This window comes from Triplophysa dalaica, chromosome 13, assembly GCF_015846415.1.
Source record: "Triplophysa dalaica isolate WHDGS20190420 chromosome 13, ASM1584641v1, whole genome shotgun sequence".
In the NCBI taxonomy this organism is placed as follows: domain Eukaryota; kingdom Metazoa; phylum Chordata; class Actinopteri; order Cypriniformes; family Nemacheilidae; genus Triplophysa; species Triplophysa dalaica.
Window position 1 is genome coordinate 13115761 of NC_079554.1, and position 27029 is coordinate 13142789.

Below are 27029 nucleotides of genomic sequence, written 5' to 3' on the forward strand. Positions count from 1 at the left end.
AGAAAATAAGCTTGAGCTAAAGATCAAACGTACAGAACTGTGTTGTTTGAAACATTGAGTTAAAATGTTATTTAATTCAATTAGACAGTGAGGTTTTTGTAGAACAAAATCGACCAAAGATCAGCTTATAAAAATCTGACAAAGAAGGAATGTCTTGAGAAATGAGTTTTAAATTGAAACGATGTTTGTTTGTTTGTTTGTCTTCAACATCAGACCTGCAAACTCAAAGAGAAAACTTTGTCACACCAGCCACAATTTGCTGGTCAAAATTGACTTCTTCAGTCTTTTGCCTCCGTAGGCACCTATGGAGCATCAGCAAATCACATGACACATGACCTAGGTGAAGCTTATACGCAAATGAGACCTGGCTGCTGGCATAATGAGCCGGAATGCACACGGCCTAATTTGGAAAACAGGAAAAATAAGTTTTCATAAAAAATAAGTACATCGGCCACATCTTGCGGGAATGATGTTAAAAGAGTTATTAAGAGAGATAAAGTGCAGGACTTGAGTTATAAGAGCTAAAAAAATAAAGTTCAAAAAGCAGATGCAAGCAATAAAAAAGTAATTCAAGTGACGACATATAAATGTATTAAGAAGCAAATTAATCTGTGTCTAAAATAATTGTTAAATATCATCTCTAAGCTACAGCTTCTGCGACTAAAACTTTGGACGAATATGAATGGCACCTAAGGGCAGGGCCCGGTTGCAAGAAACCCCTTAGGGTAAGAAAATTATAACAGTATTGTTACTAAAGGTTTTCTTACCCTAAGGGTTTCTTACAACCGGGCACTTGCAAAGTGGAAATTTGCAACTTTATGTTACAGTTGGAGATTGGCAACTGTATTTTATAACACAGCCGTTTCGATCACACGGGAGAACTGAATAATCTATATCATTCAACCCCATTTTCTCTTAATCCGAGACGACACTTTGCATTCGTCCCCTTCAGCAATGATTTTCACAGGCGCAGAAATGACATTTAGAACGCAGCCACTATGATGTTGCCTGTATCTGTGTATTGAATGTTCAAAATATGACACCCGAGGACTTACATTTTAAAAATCACCAAGGACCCCTCCAATCTGGGCAAAAACTCTTCGGATCTATATGATTGACAATAATGGCTTATTTCGATTCAAAACTGCAAATTTCACCGAAAAGCGGCTAGTTTACATGTAAGCACGTTCTTCAAAATAGCTTTTTGTCTTCTGTTGAAAGAAATTTAGCCACACAGTTTTGCAAGACATGAACAGATAAAAAACCTTTGGGGAAAAAAATGCTGGAAATGTGTAAGATTATGTAAAGTTGTGTAAGATTGTTAATATAAATGCACACAGAATCACACTGGGAAATGACTCATGTCGGTGTAGAGTCACCTGCAGATAAACGGACTGAATGGCTGCCAGCAGGTGCTCCTTGGTAAGCTCGTACAGGACATCGGAGGTCATGACCTGGCTGAAATCTTCACACAGGAAGTGCATGGCCTGTCGATGAACCCATTTAGAGCCATAGGGCTGTGAGCTCCACTTTAAAATGGCCACAACAGAGTCCAGCAAGATGCTCTCTGCCACAATGTCTTCACAGCCTAACAGAAACAAACAAGGACATCAGGTTATATTTTGGGATAGGGTTTGGCATATTGATCACACTTAAACATGCAAATCTTTGTCTAAACCTGGAAGTTAAGACTTATAACAAATGTGGGTGGTCGAAAGTTCTTGGAACAGAAAACCACTCCAACTGCCCAAGAATATCTTAACTGTACTCGACAATGCTTGAACATGTAAAACAGAGTACTTAAATACTTCTTCAAACACATTATATGCATATAAGGAAATGGTGAATTTCAATTGCAAAGTGAAAACTGATGAATAATTTATCCAATTATTCACAACAAAAACACAGCTTTATCCTGCTTTTACAACTATGCCCGGAATCGCAGATTTTTTCTCTCAATCGATACTTTCATTCTCTCCTTTTCCAATTACAAAAAGACAGAATGTCAAAAAAGGCATTGAGTGCCGTTTAATCAGTAAATGTCACCGTTTGTGTTCTGCGTTAATTTCAGCAATATTATCTATATTATGTATTATTATAAAGCTCTGTTAGCGAATAAGATCAGTCGTTTCAGTATAATGGTCTAATTTCAGCCGTCGGATCACTGCAGAAAACTTTAAATATATTTGCAAAAACACGATTTACTTGTATTTGAGTGAAAATCACATTCTCAGATATTCCCAGCCATCCTAACAAACCTATAGGTGTTTTATAAAGAGATTCATTAATTTGAATCAAATTAGGAGTGTATCTTCAAATTTACATTCTGTTACATGTTCATCATACTGAGCTGTACAATTAAATATTTGACTGAACGACATCAGTGCACAAATGTTTGAACAAAAAAAACAATACCTATACATTGCAGTAAAGCTATATGTTTATTTTTTCATATCTGCGTATTGCCAGAGAAATGTAAAGGTGTATTGTTGAAGTCTGAAATCTAATGATATTGTCTTCTTTTCTGTGATGGGGCACCGTGTAGCCTGAGGGTTGCAGCTCTTATGTCTCTATATACCTCCTGTGAAGAGCAGCAGTGCATCTGTTATCCTGCATGACTAGAAACAGCAATGAAATGTCAAAGCATTCACTCATAAACCCGTCCCTATAAATTATAATCCTCGGTTGCCCTGAGTTGTAAACTTGTCGTTTTCATAAAACAGCCTCATATTAGCCCCTCTGGAGAATTTCACCTAGCATTCAGGATGCTCATCATTCATTATTGACTTTGAAATCAATGTGTACATTGTTTGCATGAAATCAATGTGTACATTGTTCGCATTGAGTATGAATACCGGGCTACAGATCAATGTGAGTTAATGAAAGTTAATGATAAGGTGCAAGTCGAATTTTACACCACCTGTATAATTGACATAAAAGTAGTTAATAAATACTCAGAGCTGAGATGAACACGAACAGTCTAACATTAGAAACGCAATGCAAAAATGCTTGCATGACAGTAAAACTTTGGATGGGGAACAACAAATATGGTTTGGGCATAGGTATTTGGATGCCAACTTCGAAACTTGATGATACAGTAATAAGAATTTGGTGGATTCCGTCAATATGTTAATTTGCATTTGACTCTTTATTATTAGATCTATAAAACTAAAACGTGTTTTTTGTACAAAAGCCTTTACAAAAAAAAATTGTTTGTGGAAACTACTTTACAACAGAAACAATATTATTCAAATTCGGCATCGCAAACAAAGTTTGTAGCAAGTCTACATTCAACACTCTGTTCTACACATAGAAGAACAAATTTCAAGTTTTAAGTTGCCCATGGATGTATTAGACACATAAAATTGCAGAAATGAAAGTGTCAGAACAAAAGATGCATTTTACAAGCATGGGGAACTTATAACACAGCAAAGACACAGAAAAACACGTGTTTGCGCCATATCACCACTTTAACACAAGTGCAACAAAAATTGTTATAAAAACAACATGTGCTTTATGAATCGCACTATAAAAACAAATTGTACTTTATGAAACACATTAAACTTCTATTTTAACAAATATTATGCAGTAATTAACAATATGGAAACACTGCAAAATGTTTTGACACCAACTCAAATGACAGGGAGTAATTGCACAAAATGTATGCTGTTTTCTTAACAGGCGCAGCTCTTAGTAAAGAGCTGTGGTTGGTTTCTCTATATGATTTTTCATAGTGCTCGTGTAAGCAGAGGTGGCGATCATTTTACACCGTCAATCCTCCTTCCTCCACTGACTGAACCCTCATACCCTTCAGAGAAACAGTAAAAAACTACATAAACACTAAACTTGCAATTTCTACATTGTACTTGTGGTACAGTCAGCTCAGCTTAGCTGCTGTTCAGCTTCGAGCTGCGCGCTACCAAAGCACTGCTGGAAGCGCGTACCACTATTACCACTAGTGCTTATGCACGAGGAACTGCAGACGTGAGAAACGCGGGCGAATGTTGAAACTGATCCGTCTAGGGGGTGTTAACATCGAATACCGGTGGGAAAGTAGCAACACGGGATGGAAAAATCACGTTGTCTAGGAATGACCGGGCTGGTCACTGTTGCTCACAGAAGCACTTACATACTTTATGCAGTTTTAAACATGTTCTGTACAGTAATGAAAACCGGCAGCACCTCAACAAAATGTCGCACAGGTTAAATTTAGGGAACATATGCGACTGAAATTGTCGCAATTTCGAGCCCAGCACTCCATCATGGCAATTGCATAGGGAAATTGTGTTCTAGCGAGACCAGTCGGATCTCTTCACACCCCCAGTTCATTTATATTACTTCTTCCTGATTATCACTATAGGTCACCATGTACTCTCTATTTATGTGTTGTTTGTTTAAAGTAATGTACCCAACAAGAGTTCATCCTTAGAGCTGAAAGAGGTGTTGAAATCTTTAACATCATGAAAAAACGATGTGTTGCAAAACATTCTGGAAGGGAATAAACTTAGGGGGAGTACTTGATGTTGGGTGTGAGAACTTTTCCAGTCATGAATAAAATGTAATAAAAATAAAAAAACAGAAACATGTTATCTCAATCTAATTTCTTTGCATAATTTTCATGACAGAAGATCTGACATTGCTTTATTAAACTGCGTTAGTTTAAGTGTGAAATTTAAATCACATTTCCTTTATTAAATACTTTGGCCAATTGAATCAAGCTTTCAGCCATTAAAATGAAAAACTAGCAGCGCAAGCTAAACACATCTTACCACATTAAAAGATATCTCATGGAAATGTGTCCCAAAATAAAAAAACGAGAAAAAACGTTTGCTGCTCCACTTGGGCCTTGTGATGAGGTACAAGAGTCAATGCTAAGCAAAAACCTTGGAGATCTGGAGCGGAAACTAAAGCTGCATGTGGGAGTTATACTTGGGAACAGTGACACAGCTTTTGTGATGAGAAATAAGGATGGTGAAAATACAGAGGATGAGAAAAGGACATCTGATTTCTACACTGTGAAACTTGTGCTGCCTTAAAGTGATAGTTCACCCAAAAATGAAAATGATGTTACTCACCCTCTTGTCATTTCAAATCTGTATGACTTTCAACTGCACAACACGAAAGAAGTTTTTTAAGAATTTGACCAAATTTTTACTTTTGGAAGGAAACTATCACTATCAGTTTTTAATTACAATCAACGTGCATTGCCTTTAAGTTATTTCAACCTACTACTTTAGTTTTTCATGGTCTTTACTTTAACTAAGAAATTTGAGCTTATTTTTGTTACGCTTGACAAAATGTAAAATTTTAGGTCAAAATGGCTTGTAAATCCAAGAAATTGGTTGATGGATTTTTTTTATAGTGATTTCATGTGAAGCTGCTGATAAATATTTTAAATTCAAAATCGCAAGCAATACAGCACTCTATACATAAACACATTCAACATTAACATCACATTTTCTCTCAGGAAGGGCATTTTATCAGAGACCTGAAGCTAACAACAAGGCCATGTGGTGTGAACTACCTAATGGAAGTCTTGGCCTCATTTTACAGTTGAGTACACCTGATATAGCAGGAGAGCAGAGAAACACGGGAGGGCTGCAGGGACAGTGAAGGACTGATCATTAGGGCATCTATTAGCCTTGAACAAGTGCAGTACCCCAATTAACCAGCCAGAGCCCCCAAGCTTGATACAAGGGGAAGACACAGTAATAGTTGCAAGGAGGAGAGAGAGAAGGTGAGTGGGCGAACGAGAGAACTGGCAGAATGCTGAGAGAGAAAAAAATGGGAAAAGGAGACAAGATTAGGAGGGTAATGTCAAAAAGGACAGAGATAGCTAAAAATTTGCCGAGTCTATATGACCGAACTTGAAGGATGAAAATGGAGGACAGATACAGAGATGAAAATGAGACGTGTTGAGTGGAGGAGCTCTGGAGAGGTGGTGGGTTAAAATTCTGCATGACCTTTCAGACAAGCTGTAACAGACAGAATTATTACAGAGCAGAGAGTTTTCTCATAGGCTTAATGGAAACACCACCAGGAATCGGTGTTAATACTAATCAGAACGATGCCTTGAGGCCAGGAGTTTTTTATAGTTTTATTGAGTTTGAAGGCACTCTAAAGGGCGTCTGACTGAGCTACTTGTACAGCATCACCAACAAAGTGTTGTCATTTTAATGAGGACTCTCCAAAGACATACATTGTAGATTTAACCTTTCTATGAACAGTGGGGCGTTACTGAGGCAATTGTTTTGTTACCCAGAAAACTTAAAGTGGCCGTGCAATGGTGTTTCATGCATTCTGACGGAAGTTTTTTCGAACATGAAAATCTGTTTCGTAACAACTTTAGTCCCTTATTGGTCAATTCTCCCAGAAAAGCATGCGGCACGCCCAAGCATCAACGAAATTCAGCTGTGTTGTTTGTTTGCTGCATTCGGTTGATGAATGTTTTATAAACGGTGAATATAACGCTGGATTTGGTGATTGTTTGAAAGTGATCGATGGAGTGGCTGTCCCAACGCTAAAAGATACTGGATATGAACCGCACACGGTAAGTGAAACTGATATCTGTGTTTTCTTGCCAATGTGTGCGCAGGTGATATAGTTCCGCCCCCCAACACGTGTCCTTTTTTTGTTGTTGAAATAATCATACTAATAATCGTATTCCTATATGATATAATCGTATCTGTCTTTTATAAATGTGATCAAACTAAACACTCTTCGGATTTTTGAAGGGTGCGATACTATTCTATAAGTACTCAAGATTAACATGAGACATACAGAAACTGTCGGAGTTATGGCCGCTTTAAGGTCACTTCTATTAAAAGCAACTTTATCATGTGTATATTTATAGGAGAAAACCAGCTCACTAAAATGGGTTCTTAAGATTTATTAATATGTTTTCACCATTTCCTTTCACTTTAGTAACATACGTCAAAAATAAAAGTACATAAATACATTCATACATACATACATACATATATGTATATTAAGCGTATAATCAATTTAAGCACGAAAGTCAAGCCCGCATGGAAAGATATAACAAGGTCACAAAGAGCAGGGACATGCTTTATGGACGTCTGAAAAGATCCTACCGCCCAAATTCCATTGTTAAGCAAAAATAAAATATCAAAGCATCCATTCAACACAACGAACAGTGACACAAAACTGCATGCTGAACAAAGAATACAAAATATAAATGAACACATCCTGGAACGCACAAAGGGTTTTCAGCTCTTGAATAATTTTACTCTTTAACACCAGATGTCTCTATCTCAAATAAGAAGCAATGCATTTTTAAAGCTGCTAAGAAGCAGAAGAAATGTGCATGGTTCTATGTTGCTCCCTCCTCCCAAAGCACTCCCATGCAGCATTACATTTGCACTACAGAGCAAACCTATGGCACGCCAGGCTGTCAGTTAATGTTATCATCATAGGTGCACTGTCGCGTTCCGTTCTGTCACTGTCTGTCAGTTAAATCACAGTCACAGCACTAACCCCTACCAAAAAAAAACTTCTTTAGCTCCAAGTCGACCTATTTTCATCACACTAAAATGTTTTTGTGCCAAAGCAGAACACTACCAGATATCTGGATCCTCATATTGTTTGACCTTTTTCCACCTTGTTGGATCCGGATCCTTCAAAAATTTCACTCCTTTGTCACTGGTTCATATCAAAGGAAAACTGCACCCATATTAAAAAAGAGCTACACCCAGTCAGTCAAGATAGAAACTATTTTATAATTCTGAGTAACACCTTTTAAAATTTAAGGTCCATATTCCACCATTTTGTGACTTATATTTTTATATTGTAAATTAATTTGGTTATACAAACTGGAAATTATTTCTGTTTTTGACCAAGTTTAGTATGCTTATGTACTGTAAGACCTCTATTTGCAAATATGATTTTGAACAAGATTACTGTAAGGTTATACTATATCATTGTATCATCCATTTGGGCCCAGTTATGATTTTACTAGAGATGCACCGATACAGTATATCAATAGGCCGATAGTTTAAAAACAGCCAAGGATCCGGGCCGATACATCTTGTCAATAAAAAGAGACAGGGAAATACAATGAATATTTGCTCTGTAAATTATTAAGGCACATCACCAGTTTGATGTTCAATATAAATATGATACAATATTACTATAATACAAATACAATATTATATGAATTAATCACATTTAAAACCTTAAGAAATATGAATTTAAACTTCTGAATTTAGAAAATGCGAGTTAATATAAGGTATACTCCGATCAATTTTGCAGCCGATACTGAGTACCGATTTCCTGTCATCGTGATCGGCCGATAATGATCTCGATTACGATGCTTCAAGCTTTATGTAACTGATATGTAAGCTCTCTGATCCCCGTTAACCTTTTTCAGTTAAATTTACACTATAGATGGCTTTTGTAATATTTTTTGAGTTTTGTTTTATTTTACAGTAATAATGTAATATATATTCATGTAATATAACCATTGTTTAACAGCGTACTAAATAATCACAAAAAAAATATTCATTAAAAAGTGAACATTTTAATAAACATTTAAAATTAGACTAATGCAAAACAATATGCACGTCAGGTTACCCAACAAAGACAAAAATAAACAAACAAAATGGACCAGTCTGATGCAACCTACTAGGTTAATTTAAACATTGTCCAAAATTGAAATGTGAAAGACAAATTTACATTTCATCTCCTGAAATGGAGAATTCTGATGTAACTTAAACATTGCCCAATATAAGTTTGAGGAGCACAAAATTAATTTATAAAAAATGTAACATAATGGATGGCTGAGTGAGAGTCACAAGCTCTTAAAAGGGCAGCAGCATAATAAAGATCTCTGTTTATAATGTACATCAAACAACAAAGGACGGCCCAAATCACTCAATGATATTAAAGGAATTGTGTTCTCTTATATGAGTTCTTCACAACAAATAAAGGAGGAAAGTAGCTTTAAGAAAGATGTGCTTTAAATATGGTAAAGTGTTGAAAGAGATTTTACATATACAATACAAATAATTAAATCATAAACAAAGATTTGTATTAATTTCTAATTGATTAGTGTATTAAATATGCATATTAATGAAGTTTTAGTGATTCTTTTTTCTTACTCACCCCACGACTCTGGTATCACCAACTGAATATCTTTGTAGCACCAGTGCCACCTCTCTCAAGTGTCATGCTGCGTTCAGACCAAACGCGAATGAAGCGTTAAGCGTGAATAATTCACATGTTAAGTCAATGCAAAGAAGTGATAGACCTCCTTGCAGCGCGATTGAACATTTCGGGTGTTTGACGACGGAGTGGAAAAATCGGAACTTTGGCGAAAATTCGCACCGTGTTAACCATTCAGGAGTTCGCTCTAGTATTGACGTGATTATGACGTTGTGAGCGGAGTCAGAAATCCCAAACAACAATGGAGGACAAAATCATCCTTGCTATATGTGGATACCTGGAGCTATACAATACATCTTACTTTAATCGAAACAGAAATAAAAAGGTTCTTGCTTGGAAGAAAGTGAGTGAGGAGGTCGGACAATCTGGTAAGTTGTCAAAAACAATCTTTAAACAATTTGAGCAATATATATATACACAAGACTGGAGCCGCCTGGCAGAAGCCCCTCCCATGACATTTTAACGCACAAAGTAAGAGTTTAACATATGAAGTTAACAAACTCCACAGCTGAAGGAGCTGTATTCCCAGTTTCCTACAGTTAATGATTTTTCACTGTTCAGACCATTGGCAGCTTTTATCAACGCGTGTCTGCCCGGTCAGCACATCTTTGCTGTGTTCCAACCCCCCTCCACCAGCTGCTGACTGGGTGTTAAATGACTGCTGCGCATCCATTTCCTAGAGGTCACAGACACGTTCATATCCCACCGGAGGCTATCAACACACATGTACTAAAATGACCTCGCTGATTGCTCCATCTCGGACCTTTTTTGATTGACAGGTGACGAACCAGCACTTCCAAAACCAGTAATAGAGTAGTGTTAGACAGTAATATCCACTAATAAGAAAACTCTCATGCAACCCTAGGATGACAATCAGTATTTGCAAGATCAAAATTACATCAATCACCTGAACACTCTGTGGTACTTTGACTGAAGGGAAAGTACACATCTGACTGCTTTGATTACCTTATCTTCAAAATCATGTTTTTTATTATGTTAACATGTTTTTACTTTGCTTTATTATGTAAATTAGCTGTATTTTTTTTAGTTATTATGGCTTGACTCAAAACAAACCAACTGCAGTTTGATTGATATTAATTGGAATGCACAATTTGGAATCGAACTCTTCATATATATATATATATATATATATATATATATATATATATATATATGTGTATAATATCCAATCACAAAAGAGCTGCTGATCAGTACCAGATGGTAGTGGTAGGTGACAAGTATTCAAAGAAAAATTAGATCAAATTAAATAATTAGCTATTTGTAATTAATTGCCATATGTTTCATGTCACTAGATAAAAAACAGAAAAAGAAAGTCTGCTGTCGACAGAACAAGTAGCACAGCATGTTCTGGAAGAAACAAGCCCTACTGAGCTCATCATTCAGTTATGCTGACAGGGCTGAATCTGATCGCTATTGGTTACAAACCGTCACTGACCAACAGGTCATTAGGATCAGCTGACACTGATCAAGGGAGCAGTGTCTGATACACTGCTCTTCACATGAAGTAATCAGAAGGATGGGCGCCTCTCTGAAAACATCTAGTTGCACAGCACAGCTGCAGCCCATCATTTCATAAATCAAACAGATGTACTGCCCATACACAATAGTGGCTGATGAAACAAAAGTACACAAAAAGCATGTACATGTCTTGATGTGCTGCTTCTGACGAGTGAAAATCTTACATTTAAAACCTAAAATAAGGCTGCTGACAAAAACTGGCAGGTTTGGATAAGCTGCTGGTTGAACTTGATTTAAATTACTATCAAGAAGTAAATTAGATACCACTCAATTAAGTTAATTCCTTCTCTTAGGAGTAGGGCTCGTTTTCTATCGCCAGAAGGGTTTGTAGGTTCATTTTTCTGGTGCAGTTTGAATTGGTAAACCGTGATATACATAATACGAATGTACAAGGGCACAGTAAACTTTACTACTTAAATGAGACCATTAATACAAGATACAATTGATAAGAAGTTAAAAAGAGAGCAGGGTTTGCAGCCCTTTATAGTTGGACACATGAGAATTGCTCACAAACAGTCATGCCAACATGAGGTGAATACACTTAAGCAACCGCACCCTGTTCCTCTGGTCTTCCCCTGACAGCTTGAGACTTAATCAGGCAGTAAACAAAGCAGAGGGAGTATGAAATGATGGCAAGAGAGAGAGTGTGACGACAAGATTTGAAAAGCATACAGAAAATAAAAAAATGTGAATAAGAGCCTAAGACTCACCCTGCGCCAGCATGCTGAATTCGAGGAAGAGAGCGATGTGGTAAAGCTCCATGGCCTCTTCTGCTCGGCTCATGCACCCTCTTCCAGCGACCAGAGCCTGAACTTCACCTAGACTGCCTTCGGATGGGCTCCCACGCAGAACCAGCGAAAGGTCCACCACGTCCGTGTACATGCAGTGCAGGACTACACGGGCATATTTTTTAGGTATTATGGATTCATCGAGGATAATCCGGGTGGGGGTCTGCAGAGTGCGCTCTGTGATTTCCTCCCCCGAGCGGATGCGCCGTTGCAAAAGATTGCGGAAGAATGGCGAGCGGGCTGAAAGCACAGCCTTGTGGGCCCTCAGCTCCTCATCAGGTGTGCTGTGGCCTACTCCTACACTTCCAATTCCCCCACCACTCGGAGCAGGTGCTCCAGCTCCGAAAGCTTCCACCAGCTCTGAATCAGAGGAGAAACTAAGCAAAGAGTCAAAATACGGCATGTGTTCGCAAAGGAATCGCATGTCTGCTTCAAGGGAGTTGGGTGTACCGAACTCCTCGCTTAGCCTCACCAGAACGTCCACATTCTGCAGCCTTACATCTTCTGAGCCCAGCTCGCCCGTATAGAGGTAATGCAACAACGAGGAGAACATGGCCGCGTCCATGCCGGCCGTGCCGACATCCAACAAGACCTCGGCCCCGTAACTTGGTGACGATGAAAGAAGAGTCTTGAAAAACGGGCAACGGGCTACCAATACGGCGCGATGAGCAGGGAAGCATGAATCCTGGAAGATTAGGTCCACGTCAGTGCAGTACTTGTGCTGATAAAGGGTGGCCAAATCCTGCTGCAGGGTGCGAGCCTCGGGGCGAGCCAGGCCCGCCTGCAGACTAAGCTCTTTGAGTGCCGCCGTGCCCTCGTACTCCTCCACCAGGGCGTTAACGTCACGCACGTCCCAACCCGAAAGGAGCTCGCGCATCTGCCGTGCATGATCGGCTGACCGACTGGACTTGCGTCGCTTAATGAATCTCCTCTTGAGGGTTGCCAAACCCGAGGTCTTTTTCTTCTTGTCCTGAGGTTTTTCAGGGCCATGTTCTAGGCTGTAGAGCTTGGACTCGCCGCCATAACCCTGTGGTGCATAGGAGGCGCCTAGTGACAGAAGAAACACATTGTGTTGAGACTGGAGACCTTAAAAGTTGTCAGCAGGAAAATAAGCTTTTTGCTGAGTTTATCACTGAAGTTTACACCAAGTAAGTGCAACAACAAGATATTTTTAAGTGTTATATACTTGACTTTTAATGACATTGTACAGATGGAGAAAATGCAATGCAGCTCGGAAAATTACACCTAAATTGAACTACAAAAAAGCAATCTTGACTAAAAGATCACTGAATTGCATCTCTACAGAAGAATTAGGCACAAAACAAAAAGAAACCGAGAAACACTTAAGAGATTTATCCACCGGTGGAATGTAAGTGATTTTTGGGCTGTTTGTTGACTTTACAAATGTATGTAAATGTAACACACAAAAAAAAAGATTTGTCTCGTAATTTTTAAAAGGTGCACACTACACTTACATTCTGATCAGCTTTTGACATTGCACTGGATAGAAACAATTCCAATTTTTAATGAAAAGAATGCATCCACAAACTACTTTAAACCTCCTCCATTTAAATCTATAAAATTTTACCTGCCCAAAAAGGGAAACTATGAAGTCATCTAATGAGCTCCCCAGCATAGCCCATATCTATCAAACTGACGACACATCATGTTTCTATCCAATGTTCCATTTCTCATGACAGGCCCACTCTCATGCATGGTTTAGCATTTTGAAAGCACCATCATTTTACTGATCTCGCAGACAGCAAAGACATAAAAATATACACATCAGAATATGCAGTAAAATCCAGAACTCTGTGGGGTACTAAACAAAAAAAACAAGCTACTGCTGACAGTTGTGATACAATTTCCAACCCTTAAATAAACGAATACAGACAAGATGTTACAGTGAAAGAATGTGAAAACTGTCCCAGCTGGTATAAAAATCATTTAAAGACATTATTTTTTGCTCCGTACTCTTAAAATGTGTCCGAACATGCATATTGTTCCCTCTTCTAAACACAACATAGAACTGTTTTATATGCTCGTCCAAAAGGAACTATTTGAAATACATTTCCTCTTCTCATAACAAAATCATTTTATTGCCAAGTCAGATACTGAATTCAGAAGCAGCAAAATCTATACTGCTAATAAATGTAACAAAAAGAAAAAAATTAACACTGCATATACAGAGCTTTTTTTTAAGGCTGTTTAAACCCTGGCTGTTGATATATTTTTTGATAATAATCCTATGTCGATAATCTCAAAAATGTATTTAGATTTGTATACACAACTCTCTGTAAATACAAATGACTACACAATAGAATAAAGGCCGTCCGTTCGAGAAGTTTACCTATAAAGGTCTGCTGGGTCTGTGAGTTACTCCCAAATCGAGGTGAGCACGAGTGAGGGTAGCTGGAGGCATTCACACCCATCCTCTCCCCCCTTCTTCCTCCACTTATTAACCCCACTGGATCATTCCGTCTGAGCGTCAATGCACTGACTAGCTCACTGCTCCTCTCGATCAGTCCTATAGAAAATGTGGCGATGCTGCAGCGATGTCAGTCATTCCTAAGAAAAAGAGAGGGAGGCAGGGAAAGAGTAAAACACGAGGAATCAACAAGATGCTGACAGTCATCAAATTCGGACAAACATCAAGTTTTTTCACTATAAAACAACCTTGGCTATGTTGAAGAATTGATAATGAGCCTTGATTTCTTTAAGGAGAAGTGATCCGTCAAGTGTTACAAAATGAATGCTTTTCTAGTTTCTTTATATGATCACAATGTGAACTCTTCTTGTTCTAACCTGTAAAGAGAGTCTTATAAAAAAAACAATAGAAACACTCAAATCAGACTGCATATGTAGAGCTTTGATGTTGACTCCAGCTTTTGAAGGCCATTAGAATACTGCTGGAGGATTTGGACTTATTTAAACCCTCCCACTGATGTCATGCTAATGAAATCTGACACAAAGGCACAACTGGCTTGTTTTCTCTAGCTAAACAATGTCTACAGTGCTTTACTTCTCTTTATAGTTCCCTCTAATCTCCAAACTTTGGCCTGCGACCCTGCTTTGGCCTTGAATGTTCAAGCCGGCGTGTTCACACCATCGGCACATCATTTCAAGAATACCAGACATCTTACTTTAAATTGAACTGGCAACGAATGAAATGCTACTATTTCATTGCCAAATATGTATTTTCTTGGGGAGGTAAAAGGCTGCGTTTTGCTGTATCCAGATGAAGAACTATTGCTCTATCCAGTTATTTATGTTTCGCAGTACATTCCAACCTTGTGCCGCTGGGAACTCCTCATAGGTGGAGCCTGCAACAGTTTAGGGAGACATAAACGCCTAACATCCCCCACTTGTGACATTGAGAGCAGGGAAAAGGAAAGCATTTTTTTAGGCCGAACAGAGCAGTCAGCAAAAACACTGAGGAGAGAAACAACTTTTGGTAACATATAGATTTTACAGGGAGATAACGTTGATCTATACAAGAGCTACACAATGAAATAAGATCATGTCAGCTGCCAAGATTTACAAATCAAGTGGACACTGCAGGATTTCATTTAAGTCTACTCCAATAGCTATTTACCAAATCTACCACAACAGTTTTTCTTTTCCACATCTTTTTGCAATGTTTAGCAGTTGTTTGCATAAATGCTGTGGTGAATCAGAGGAGTTTCAATGAATCAGTGAATTTTTAATGAAAGCAAGCTGCAAGCTGATCCACCAACAGCTAGTGGAAATTTCACTTTAAGTGGTTTTACATTTACATTTACATTTAGGCATTTGGCAGACGCTTTTATCCAAAGCGACTTACATTGCTTTATCCTATACATTTTACATAGGCATTTGCAATCCACTGGGATCGAACCCACAACCTTGCGTTGTTAACGCAATGCTCTTACCAATGAGCTACGGGAAAGTTTTCAAAGAAAGAAGTGCTTAAAAAAAAAACAGGACACTGAAAAAGAAGCTCCATAAACAAAGCAAAAAAGCATCACCTGTAATGTATGTAAAGAACAGTCCTATTATTGCCATTACAAACAAAATGCAAATAACACATTTACTGTATTCTGTAGTGTAGACACACTTTTGTTAATGATAAAAGGAGCATTTGTAGAGTACATAGCCGCTTTAGGACACTCAGTAAGCTCGCACTGAATAGAGGCTCACTCATGTGAAAATGTAAACATGCAGTGAAAGCTTTGTTGACTATTACGGTAGAGTTCTGGTATCATCACGCTGTTTGCATTCAGTGTATAATTCATTCAAAATTAAAAAAGAAATTTAAGCGTGCTAACAGGGCCAATGTAGAAACAGCAATAAATTAATTCAGAAACAAAATATGTATGGGTACAAAACAAGCATTTTAAAATGGATAGTTCACCAAAAAAATCGTTGTTACAAAGCTGTATAAATGAAGATTTAACATGGTAGGAAAAATGACAATGGTAGTCAAAAGTGCCCCACAATTGTTTGCTGTCAAAATATCATCTTTTTTGTTTCTTTTATGAAATAATCTTTCAAACTATGGTAGTCCATTTAGTCCAAGAACTGTTTGGTTATAAGCGTTCTTTGAAATATCGTTCTCATAAGAAAAAAGAAATGTATACAGATTTGGAACAACTCAAAGTTGATTAAATGTACAGAATTTCTTTTTTGGGTGAACTATCCTTTTAATATAAACTATATTGCAACAAATCTCTGATCCTTGCTCGGTTCTCTTATTATCTGATCGAGTTGTTAATAAACCTCCAGAGTCCCTTTTCGACCAACTAGGCCGCCGGTACTCTCTGGAATCGTTCTGTGCTCTAATTGATTTCTATAAATTTTGTAACAGTATAGATTTAAATAACTTTAAAAGCAGCTTGTTGTGATTTAAATGACTTAAGATGTTAAAATATATTGTTCAGTGTCTAAATATGACACGGCACATTTACTATACTGGGATATCATACAGCTCTCAAGACAGTGGAAGTAGGCTGGTCCTGAAAGAGGTCACATATCCCTTAGCTAACCAATGACTTCAGTCATTTCAATGGAAGAATAGTGTCCGATTACCCCAAGTCTTCTGACATTACCAACCCTGGAGTCAAGGAAGACACAGCAAACAAAAACAAAATTTGGTCTCCGTACACTCTCGCAGTGTCTTCCACGGCCCCGCACATGTAATTGTAGGTCCACTTTTTAGAGTTTTGTCTCTTTCATGCTGTGTTTGGAATGTTCTCAACATCAAAGCAGCACTTTTAATGCACTGACTTTGATGTTGAATGTTGAATAAAAACAAAAGGAACTGCTGTTTGTCAGCAACGCACTGTAGGGTTAATTCTCAGGGCCGAACGATACAATCATGAGCAGCTGCAAGGCGGCGCAGTCATTTAACGTCACCATCCTCTTTTGCAGACACGACTATGTGCTATGTTAAATACAACTGTGTCGATCTGATATCCCATGGGTATTAATAATAAATAATAAAGTCTCTTGAGCGGAAAATGACATCTGTCCAACAGCTCATGTCAACAGTAAGCTAAGAGTCCTAAACACACAAGCCTAAAATGCCACATCCTTAACATAAAAAAGTGACAAGCTCAAGCCAAAACAAACTCTTTAGAGACTGAGGCACAAAGCTGAGAAACAGTTTATCACATATTTCATCATTCCAGTAATGCGCAAACAGTCAGCCTCTAGACAGCCAATGGAGAACGCATCAAATTTACAATTACTGCAAATTTACAAGGACTGTGAACTTGATGTATATTGCTGAATTTGTATTCACTCAGAGCTGGAAAATTCTCAATCAGGTAAAGTCACGGTGCATTTTTAAGTTGTTTAATAAAGCACAGAAAATGTTAAAGATAAGGCCTACATGGGGAAGAGGGGGGTTGCAGGTCCATTATAAACAACACTGTTGAAAAATGTTAATTACAGTGTCCAACACAACAACTGTCTCTCAACATGAGCGACAGGAATGGAGAGGGAATAAATGAACAGTTATTTAATGCTGCAGAGCTCCAGAGTCGCCTCGAAAACAGACAGCAGTTGTGTAAGCATAAGCAAGCAGGAGAGTGGAGCAGTTTTGCCACATTAGGCAAATCAATAGGGAGCCTCTGCAACGTTGCTGCAGGGGAAAGTATCAATAAATCCTAATGCACCTCCAGGTTTTTTACCCATCTAGGTAGGCTTCACCCAAAATGAGATTTAAAGCTTCAGAAACTGAACATTTTCTTTCAGCCGGGCTGTAATAGCCAAGAAAAAAAGACACCGATTGAAACACTGGGAAATGTTGTGCCCTGTGCATCTGAAACCTCAAACTGGGTCACATAAATCAACCTGTACACTTGCTCATCAATTCCAAGAGGTGGTTTTCCTTGTAGCTGCCTCTGGGCCTGCTTCACTTTCATTCTTGATTCGACTCTAGTAGAATAGGGAAATTGATCCTTGATCAATGTTAAACACCAAGTTTTTTTCTCTTCTGGTTTATAGCGAACTTGATAAATGGTCTTTCAAGGGAGCACCTGTTACAGACAGGTCATCTAAATGGGCTCTTAATGTCTGAACCAGCAAACTGTGAAAAAAAAACAGTGTTTTAAGCTCATCTCAAGCTACATTCAATTGGGAATTTTCTACAGGACCGGAATGTTGGTCAAACTCCAACAGGCCCTGTGTGTTTTTTATTAACTTTATTAACTAGTTTTATTTTGCTTTAAAGTTCCAACATGTGTATTTTAGTGGCTTCTAGCGATGAGGTTACGTATTGCAACCAACGGCTCAGTTCTCCTTGCACTTTTGAAACATTATGTTGGCGGACACAGGACAAAGATGATATCAAACTTTCGCTTCTTTGCCGAAAGAGATAACATATTTACAAAACGCGTTCTGTGAAGCAGTTTGTCCGTTAAGGGCTACTGTAGAAACAGCATGACGAATACCATGTAGGGGACCCGTGGTGTGTGTAGATTGAGCCATTTCTTTCTAACGTAATAAAAACGGTTCATTATGTAAGGTCTTCATACACCTCTGAAGACATTATTATGTATATTATATTCCATTTCTGTGAATATATCCTACTCAATCTCCCACGCTGCACATTTAAGCTTCCAATAGAAGTCGGACAACTGCGTCTAAATATGTTCACAATTTTCCACAGAATTAGTTCTGAGAATTGCAGAAGTTTAAGCAGATTCTATCTGTACCTAATATAGTAATTTGATGAACTTCAGCATGACTACTTCTCTTCAGACTACTTCTCTTCCTCCCACCCAAAAAGTCTTCCATCATCACTCTGACAGGGTGTGCCCCATATGTTGGGTGTTTATGGACTTATGGATCAAATCTGGCCCTGTGGGTTGAACCAGCGCTGCAATGTTTAAATATGATGTTGAAATACAGTAAAACATAACACAAAACACCTTTGTACTCTTTAAAAAGTACAGAAGCGCAACAGGTACAACAATAGCTCTTTTTGGTAATACAGTTTAAATGTGACCAGTTTGTTTCTCTAGTCTTTCAAATAACGTAGTTTCATAAAAACAATAAACGGCCATTTTAGGTTGTGTTCCTTAGTGTTCTCATGCAATTTTCCTTCTGTTCAATTGGACAAAACCAATTCAACCCCATTCTAATTCAGCACAAACATGTGCCCAAATGTGCCTTAACCCCAGAGCCATCTGTGAATACCAATTTAATCGAGATTGCAAGGTACCATTAGAGATAAAACAGTGTTAGATAGAAAGTGAAATGTGTTTGGGGTACAACATTTTACCAGACCACCGAGCATAAGCAATGCCCATTGAAAATAACTGGTATAAAAGGACTCTCTGTTCTAGGGTGTCCGTAGTTTCATGATGGGGAGACGGGGATGCAGGGGGGGTCACAGACACCCCGTTGCTGCTTCCTGTGAAGTGTGGCGGTCTGGCTCATGTGAAACTAATAAGCGTGGACAGAGCCAAGCCACACAAGGCCAGCTGCAGGTCATCTGGCTAAACCTGCCCTGCATTTCTACTGAATTTGAGAAGGCCCACGCAGAGTAAAATCAAAGCAAAGCAATCAAATTGTCTCAGTCATTAACAATATTAGTTGACAACATGTTAAACACAGTGTTTGTTGTTCATGAGAACTAACTTAACATATAAGCTATTTTGGCCTGAACTATATTCAGGTATACTAGAGTTCACTGTGAAGGGCACTGTGCCCCCCCAACCAGCTTCATCCAACGATGAGGAGACAAGACATTTCATCAGGAGACACGGTGCATTTGCGGACATGACTCGCCCTTTTCCGTAGGGAGCTTGAGGAATGCTTCATGCATTATTCTCCCCATATCCCCTCTTCAAAATGTGAGAATCAGCAAATACAATTTCATAAAACATCTAATTAGGTCCTAAAAGGTCAGAGCAGCGCTAGACAATCGGATGTTTTCTGAGGTGTCTGGGCACATTCCAACAGCCTTTTATATATGCCAACATTGCCAACTTTGATTTGTTGCCAAGCAAAAAACAAAAAGGGGAATATCAGGTTTAATTTTCTAGAGAGCCGTGAAACGTTCCTCTTTATAATAAAAAGCAACATAGAGCTAAGATTTAAAACAAAAGCTCAGAAATATTGGGAAAATCCCAAGATATTAAATAAGGTATAAGGGATCCATCTTCGTAATGAATTTCAAGTAATTAATATGGATTAATCCTGACTGATGATGATGTTCATTATCCTTGGGTCACAGCGATCAGAGAAAAACGGACAAACACATAAGCTGAAGACTTTCCCCTGTCATTATTCTTTAAATTCATTCCTTCATTGTTACATAGGCGTGCTTTTCAAATGCAGCACTGTCTGTAGGCAAAGTGTCTTAGTTTCTTTGTCAATAAGTAATGGAAATGTGATGACATGACATAAAAATTGAGCTTTAAATTAAATAATGTACTAGATGAATGGATAAAAAAATTGCTATACCTGACAGCAGCTCATTCTTGAGGGTTTATGAACTTCACTCAGGTGTATCATCAGAAATAAGATCTGGAATCCTGAAACTGTTAAAAACTGGCTTTGTCTCACTAGGGGTTTACATGCTTATTTTACCAGCAATACTGTATATAATTGTGTCACGCACACAGCAGGAGAACTATTATGTGCATATTTTGTGCTGTTATTTACTGGCAAAAAGGCCTGTGATTCTTTTCTATTCAAAGAATGTTTATCAGCCTCTCCTCCAAAAAACGGGAAATGCTAGGCTGACTTCATTCATTTCTCCCAATTCGTATGATGACATAAGCTGCCCAAAAATGCCGTGGCTTTTGACATGACCTCTTTACCATAAATAAACCGAATAACGAATAGAAAAGGAATAAATAGTGCACAAAGGGTGCTGGGATTATCTAATCACAGTGACTGAGGTAAATAGAACTGCTACACTTTTGGACTGACAAGAATAGTGAACAGAATGAGAAGTCCAAAAATCAATACCACAATCTACCACCTCACTGACTCCAGCATTTTGTTAATACTTTAAACCACCCCCTGCCATTTTAGCTGACAACATGAATGAGACGGGTGCAATACTTTCGTCAATATTAATTAGTCTAAATATTTGCTGTGTTGGTGACTGCCTTCAGTTCTTCCTGACATGATTCGATTTCAAATCGGTCCTAATAATTTTAATTGGGGTGTTGGTTTGAAAAAGATCCAGAAGTAAAACTAGGATACTGAAAAACTGTCCTCTTCCTAGCTGTTCAATTTTTCAAAAGACTTTCATCAGCTCGCAGTCCCAGTAGGCTCAGGCTATGACCCTTCCAGTGATGCATGAATGAATGGTAGGAGGAGGAGAATAGAAAAAAGGTTGGGGGTGGATGGTGTTGAATTCCCAGATCATGCAACTGTTTGACTGAACCACATGACAGTCGAGCACAGATTGGCTGTGGTTTCCACTCTGTTATTTAAATATAATGCAGAAGGGATTTGCCTATGCATCAGTCAGACCTACTGTGTGGTGGAGAGGAAGAGAGGCAGACGTGTTTCCTTTTAACACAGGAAGGGTGAGGCAAACTAAAGGGCTCGACATAGTCTGAGCGAATTGGGTTTTCGTTCTGCTTTTGGTGTGACTATGCTGTGACTATACTGAGACATACTGAGACTATACTGTTTTCGAATTTTCCAACATCCCTTTGTTTAAGGAGGTGGGGTAAAAGATGAGTATGTAAATAGCCTTCGTGCACGTACTCTCAAACATCAAACATGACAGCTGTGATACAATAACAGCGAATGTGTGTTTTATATGTACTTTTGCCTTTGCTAAAACTCTCAAATAGAACAGTGGCTCGAAGGTGGTTACTGGCCAACACCATTTTTTCCCCCGGAGAGTTCTGTTTGTTTTGCAGCGACGAACTAGTGAAACGAATTGTCATTTGGACCAGACTTTGTTTGAAATGATGTCAAAGACACGAATGTAGTATGCCGGGCCCTTAAGGGAGTTCAGAAGAGCACTGCCCATTACAGTCTGATGAATATGCTGATATTTTACAAATGCAATGTACCCAAATCTAAATTCCCATCTAATGAAACGTGACTTGTTCAATTTCATTAACACTTTGAGGCCATGTTAAGTAAAACCATGGCTGAATGAACCGGGTGTGAGGTTCTTTTGCACTGGCAGAGTGCCAAATCTCAACCAGATGTGAAACAAAACTCACACATTATGACCGCTATCGAAATCCATTTTTCTCCTTCAACTCACGTTCTGCACTATAACAGAGACAAATGAATGCAATAGAGACAAATTTGTTTAATTGATGTTACCACTTCCAGTGTTATAGCTGCAGTTTAAAAAAAATCAGCCAGACAGAAGCTCTTTATGTGGCCACAATACATTTTCTTGGAAGCTTCTTTTTGATAACATGACTTCAGACTGTTGCAAACTGCTGAAAGCTGACAGCTAAAGCTTTGAAACACCGCTGATCTGAATTAAGTCCGTCTCCATTACGGCAAGATACTTATCTGTTGTTTAAACACAAGCATGGGCCCTGCAGTATTCGGGTTCTCTAGACTGCTCAAAAATATGAGTTTACAACAAAGCTCAGCTCCTTTTAAAAGCTAGAGAGAAATAAGATGTACACGCATGATAATATGTCCAAAGTTAAAAAGTTTGACTAAAGAGAGGAAAAATTGGGACAAGGATTTAGAAAAAAACAATGGACAACATCTTCAAAGTTTCTCTAACCTTCCTGTTGTCCCTGAGGAGGGACTTTTGTGAGGTATTTCTGTGCCAAGCGTGACCTGATATGCCAGTTCAGATATAGGTAGCCTTCATTTTGGGACAAAAGCCTCTATCCAAAGAAAACAAAAGCAAGCAAAAAGGCTTTTACATGGAAAGCCAAGGGCTGTTAATATGATTTGTTCTCATAAAGATGAGTCAGTGTGACCATGATACGTCATGCTGTGAACAAATTAAAAGGTGGTGGTGTTTTCAATATGCGTTCCTCCGTGTACTTGCCTTTTCACATAAACATCAACAGTCACAGATGTTATTGACAGAGAAGACAGCTGATCGAGTTTATCATGACTTAACGGAAGGTTAACAGAGTTTCTCACACACCCTGTCTCTATGTGCTGCCTTGGTGTGAGTCTGTGTGCGAGTGCTTGACCACCTTACGGTGCGATGTGCGAGCATGTGTTCTGTAATTGTAACTCTGTGTAGCAGAAACAGTGTATTCTCTCATTAGGAATGATCATTTAGGTTAATTTCCCTACCAAGAACCAACGCTTTTTAACCGAACATTTACTGTTAACTGATAAGATTTTAATATTAAATTGGAATTAAATAAAAATACATGCTGCGTCTCATTTCAAAGGCTGCATCCACTGGAGGTAGCTTTTGTCGGACGCATACGCCTTTATATGCTACATCCGGAGGATGCAGACTTCGAAATGAGACAAAGCTACAGTAGACGAGGGTCTGTGACACATTAAAAATAAATAAAATTCACAGATATATTAACATTTACATTTATGCATTTGGCAGACGCTTTTATCCAAAGCGACTTACATTGCAAAGTCCTATACATTTATATATAGGTATCTGCAATCCCCTGGGATCGAACCCACGACCTTGCGTTGTTGATGCAATGCTCTTACCACTGAGCTACAGGAAAGCTTTAAACGTGCAAACAGCGGCATAACGAAAATATCAACAACAGAACCTGCATTCACATATGATCTTATTTTCAGGAACCTACAGCGTTTTAAACAGTGGAGGAAAAACTAAAATAATATAAATCCAAAGCATAAAAAAACAGGCAAGAAAACAACATATTATTAACCAAATATGATAAAACGAACACACAGAAGAACCGTTTATTTCCGTCTAAGTTTAACATCAGATAAAAATTGCAGGCCTACCTCAATCCAAAGCTTGGAGTTTTTATATAATAAAATGTTTACATGATGTGTGGACAGTCTTGAGCCTGTTGACAGTTAGACTTACGGCAGAAAAAAACCTTTCATATGGCACGGATGTACCGTGAATTCAGAGATAACCTGTGTAAACAAATTTGGCAATAAAGCTGCTCCTGATTCTGATGATGCTAAGCATCAAGAGAAAAGTTTATGTAAAGGGAAATTGATTGCTAACAACAAAATTCTCTTGCAGTAGCTCTACTATAAGCTTTGCTTTGCTGAGCTTAATTTCGCTGTGGTGTAGACATACCAGTAAGACAGAGAATGTAACAGCGCATTGTGAGCGCGACTGTCGCACATCTACATTTGAAACAACGAACTTGAGCTTGATCAAGGCTGCCAGTGCACTCTGAGGACAAGTTACAAATGTGGCCTCAACAATCAGATGAATAACACTTGTCCAGTTTCGTCAAGTGGTTTGCGTGAACGGATTTTAATCTGTCTCGAAAATGTTTGAGAGGGCATTTACACCTGGCTGCACGCGTCTGCTAAAGTTAAAATGTATAGCTTTTTTTCTTTCACCATACAAAAACATTATTAAATTATTATTTAAAAAATATTATTTAAATTCTATTAGGGATAGAGCAAAAATAATATTTGGTATTCACTGGGAATTTATAGAAAATTCTTCAAAAATCTCACACCTCCACCGCATGCACGCATTTAGGCTGCACACGCCCTTGTATAGGCTACAGTACGCAGACAAACAAAAAGAGAGAGAGACATAAACAGAGAGAAATAGGGAGAGAGACCACTCACGCTTTCAATGTGTATGATGGACAAACTGTTTATTTCATTCGGGAATAAGATATCTTAACTCAAGATATATAGTTATTTTAGTAGAGATGTACATATTGCAATTTTCTTGGCCGATTCCGGTGTCAGATTTTATTATAGTGAAACCTGCCGATGCCTTTTGCCGATTTTGATTTTGTATCCCTGAACTATAATTGACAGCACTCTCTAAAACCATATTTACTTTTCTTTAATGCATATTTTTTTATTATTGCCATTTTTATTTTCATAAGACAAATTATTGAAAAATAATGACATTGCTTTATTTTCTGAAATGTGAAATGCATGGTCTTTATCTTGGGGCTGTAGTATTTAAAGAAGTGGGTTAGTTAAGTGGTGTTGAATGTCAAGTGAAATTACCATGGTTTTAATGCGTGTCAGGCGTGTGTAATATGTTCAACTGTGTAGCTCACACAAGCAGAACAGCCAGTTGACATATAAATATCAGGATTCCGCATCCAAGAGTCCGCATCTTGTTTTATGGACTTTTATGGTAAGTTTCACTCACAAAACAGGCTACAACAAAGTAAAATAGCGGTGAGCCATTGATTTACATCACACACAAAGAAGCACAATGACAAAAACACGTCACACAAACACGTGGCAAACTATCACACGGGTGCTACACTAGGAAATGTATTCATCAGACAGAACGATTTTTTGTATCCATGTGTACGTGCATATATGTCGCAGTGTACTGCCCTGTTAATAAAACAAACATAACCAAATGACAGAACATATTACGAGCAGCCTGAATGGCACTTACAGTATCAGATGATCGGAAACATATCTTTAGAGATCATCTTAGTGATGAGGGCCGTTGTTTGTTCTGCCCGTCTAGCATTCAACTTGATTGATCTGATCATGAAATTAGCTGATTGCTGACTTGTGAATGCTTCGCCCTCTAATAAATGCGCATCCAAGTGGTCGACATATGATAAGCAATCTACGCATTGGCAGTTTCCCCTGCAGTTCATTTTCATTCATTTTATAAAGGACCCCATACAGAACTCATAATATAATATCGTCCCAAGTTACCGTATATTCCACACAAGTCTATAGTGTGCATAGCCTACATAATGTTAACATGCGTGAGACTTCTTCAGTTGTCTGTTGCCAGCTTTAAGGAGTGTTTTTAGCAGCATCACTCTGGTTAAATGAACGCGTTACCACAGCATCAACACAAGATTTTTTTATTTTTAGATGACAATTGCACACAATATTCTATATTGTTCTATAATTAAATCAACTAATCGAATATTCAAAAATCGTGACATTCTTAATTTCTTATGGAAAATAGAGTTATGGAAATAGGTTAATAGCAGGACTATGTCTGTGTAGGGCTAGGGTCTTTTTAGCGTGCCTGTTTTGGCCTGGAGCAAAATGTTTCACCTTCATCTAATGCCCCCTTGAGCTACTTCTGATCTTCGCTCCTCCCATCTACCTGCCTGTGCATCATTAATATCACCATCTCAACACTTGCCCAAACCAAAACTGATGGTGAAGAGCAATTCACACAAACAAAACGGCCATGAAAAGTGAGATGTGTTAATTCCTTTGCAACTTCAACACTTATTCAAAATGAATCTAAACTGTAAAGGCAGTGTTTCCCCTAGGTTTACGGCTTTGGGGTGGGTGGGGGATGCAGATTGATTTTTAATCAATTGAGCCCAGTCAAATATGTATATACGAAGTAATGTATTTTATATTCTCATACCCACAGTATGTGTGAAAAAAAGAAAGGCCTGGTAACTGAGAAAATGTGTTGTAGGCTCTGGTGCTAAAGCGAAGTCCAAGAGGCCTATTACAATATTTTAAAATCTACTGACAACTAAATATAACAACTGAAATGAATATATCATGAGCAGATTAGGGCTGCTGGATTATGACAAAAATCATAATCAAAATGATTTTTGCCAATATCGAGATCTCGATTATTTAACACGATTACTCTTTAACTTTTAAAACAACATAGAAAATATACAAAACTTGGCTTTTAAACTGTGAATTCAACTGAAAAATAAATTTAAAGAAATAGCACAGCTGAACCACTGTAAAGATAGGGGGTGCACTCTGGATTTATAACACAAGAAAAGAGAGGATTTCCGTTTTGCCTCGATTATTTTGTTTTTGTAATTGTTTAAGGCCAAAATTAAAGATTTCGATCAACAGAACCCTAGCAGAAGTACTCACAAAGTTACTAACAAGTAGCCTTTCCATACCATTTATACTAGAACATACTCTTCACATAATGATAATCAATAGAATTAATAG

At 38.2% G+C, this 27029-nt stretch overlaps 1 protein-coding gene across 3 annotated transcripts in view; it reads right to left on the reverse strand.

Annotated features, from left to right (window-relative positions):
* Positions 1–27029, reverse strand: part of btbd7 (BTB (POZ) domain containing 7) — a 47466-nt gene that overhangs the window by 11747 nt on the left and 8690 nt on the right. For all 3 annotated transcript variants that reach the window (XR_008908667.1, XM_056764333.1, XM_056764332.1), the window contains exons 2-4: positions 13861–14078; positions 11433–12557; positions 1380–1588 (exon numbers count right to left, since the gene is read on the reverse strand). Coding sequence is in view for 2 of the 3 variants with exons in the window: in XM_056764333.1 (XP_056620311.1) it covers positions 1380–1588; positions 11433–12557; positions 13861–13942 (1416 nt within the window). In the remaining variant the exon portion in view is untranslated. The remainder of the gene's footprint in view (positions 1–1379; positions 1589–11432; positions 12558–13860; positions 14079–27029) is intronic.